Here is a 1,285-nt window from a genome sequence, read left to right as displayed (position 1 = left end):
TGCCCAGGAAGGACGCCACCACCGCCCTTTTTTTTTTTTTTTTTTTTTTACTGTGTGTCATAGTACATTACCCAGGCTCCTTGCAACAGTAAACAGTACCCACTAAAAAAGGTCATTTAAAACACTTCTCTACCAATGGTATGAATTTATAATTTTTCTGTCTTTGTGATTGTGTTTAGATTAAGTTCATTTACCTTGTGAAAAGCACAAAGACAACCATGCTGACTCTAACTCTGGTGTGTGCCATCTCGTTCCTCCTCGTCTGCAGTGGAGCCTTTTTTCCGTACAGCTCCAGTCCTGCGAATCCAAAGCCGAAGAGAGTGTTCCTTCAGGTAAGGGCAGTGAGGTCAGGAGGGGAAACTTGCTGCCTGTGTTTTGAGCTTCACTAGTGAACAGGAAATTGGCTTTCCTGCTGCTGACATAGTTTAGTTGGTTTAGATTTCTTTGTGTATAAGACAACAAAGAACACTGACTATCGGTGGGCATTCTTATTAGCTAGACTCTCTTTCCGTGATGTGTGCGCGCACACACGTATGTTTGTATGTATATATAACATATGCATTATATAAGCTGGAAATCATGAGCATTTAAAAATACAAATTGCACAGATATCTGTTGGCTGACTAAAAGTCTTAAACTATTACTAACAAAATAAAATAGACATTGAAAATTGCTAGTAAAATTGAGGCTTAGGAACATTTAAAGTCGTATGTGATGAAAACAACCTAAAAGGAGTTATTAAAATGAAGTTTAGGGCTTTCTTTGGATTTCGGGTCTTTTTCCAAAACCTCTTAAGTGCTACTGTATAGCCAGAGCTTCGTCTCCCTTTTTGTTAGGTAGAGGTTGTAGAGTGGTCACACTGAGTCATAATTTAGGTAATTAATTATTCAAGGTCCGAAAAATTAAAATATTTCAACTTGAGAGATTTTGAAAGGAATCCTAATAGCCCTTGGCTGTAGTCTTAAAGGACTGTGATGTTTTATATAACAGCTTTTAAGGCAGTCCAGTGTGGGCTTCAGTGGCATGCCAGTTGTTCCAACTATGGCAGTAGTATTTAGGAAAAGCTACATTTTTATTTTATTTTTTATTTTTAAATTTTATTTATTATGTATACAGTGTTCTGTCTGCATGTATGCCTGTAGGCCAGAAGAGGGCACCAGATCTCATTACAGATAGTTGTGAGCCACCATGTGGTTGCTGGGAACCGAACTCAGGACCTCTGGAAGAGCAGTCAGTGCTCTTAACCTTTGAGCCATCTCTCCAGCCCCTACATTTTTTTTTTTTT

At 38.4% G+C, this 1,285-nt stretch overlaps 1 protein-coding gene across 2 annotated transcripts in view; it reads left to right on the top strand.

Moving 5' to 3' along the window:
- Ermp1 (endoplasmic reticulum metallopeptidase 1) overlaps nucleotides 1-1,285 on the top strand; it is a 33,392-nt gene that overhangs the window by 22,476 nt on the left and 9,631 nt on the right. For both annotated transcript variants that reach the window (XM_005352122.3, XM_013348089.2), the window contains exon 11: nucleotides 180-332. In XM_005352122.3, the coding sequence (XP_005352179.1) occupies nucleotides 180-332 (153 nt within the window). The remainder of the gene's footprint in view (nucleotides 1-179; nucleotides 333-1,285) is intronic.

This window comes from Microtus ochrogaster, chromosome 8 (genome assembly GCF_000317375.1).
Source record: "Microtus ochrogaster isolate Prairie Vole_2 chromosome 8, MicOch1.0, whole genome shotgun sequence".
Taxonomy (NCBI): Eukaryota; Metazoa; Chordata; class Mammalia; order Rodentia; family Cricetidae; genus Microtus; species Microtus ochrogaster.
Note: the sequence above shows the minus strand (reverse complement) of the source record. Positions and strands in the feature narration are given on the sequence as shown.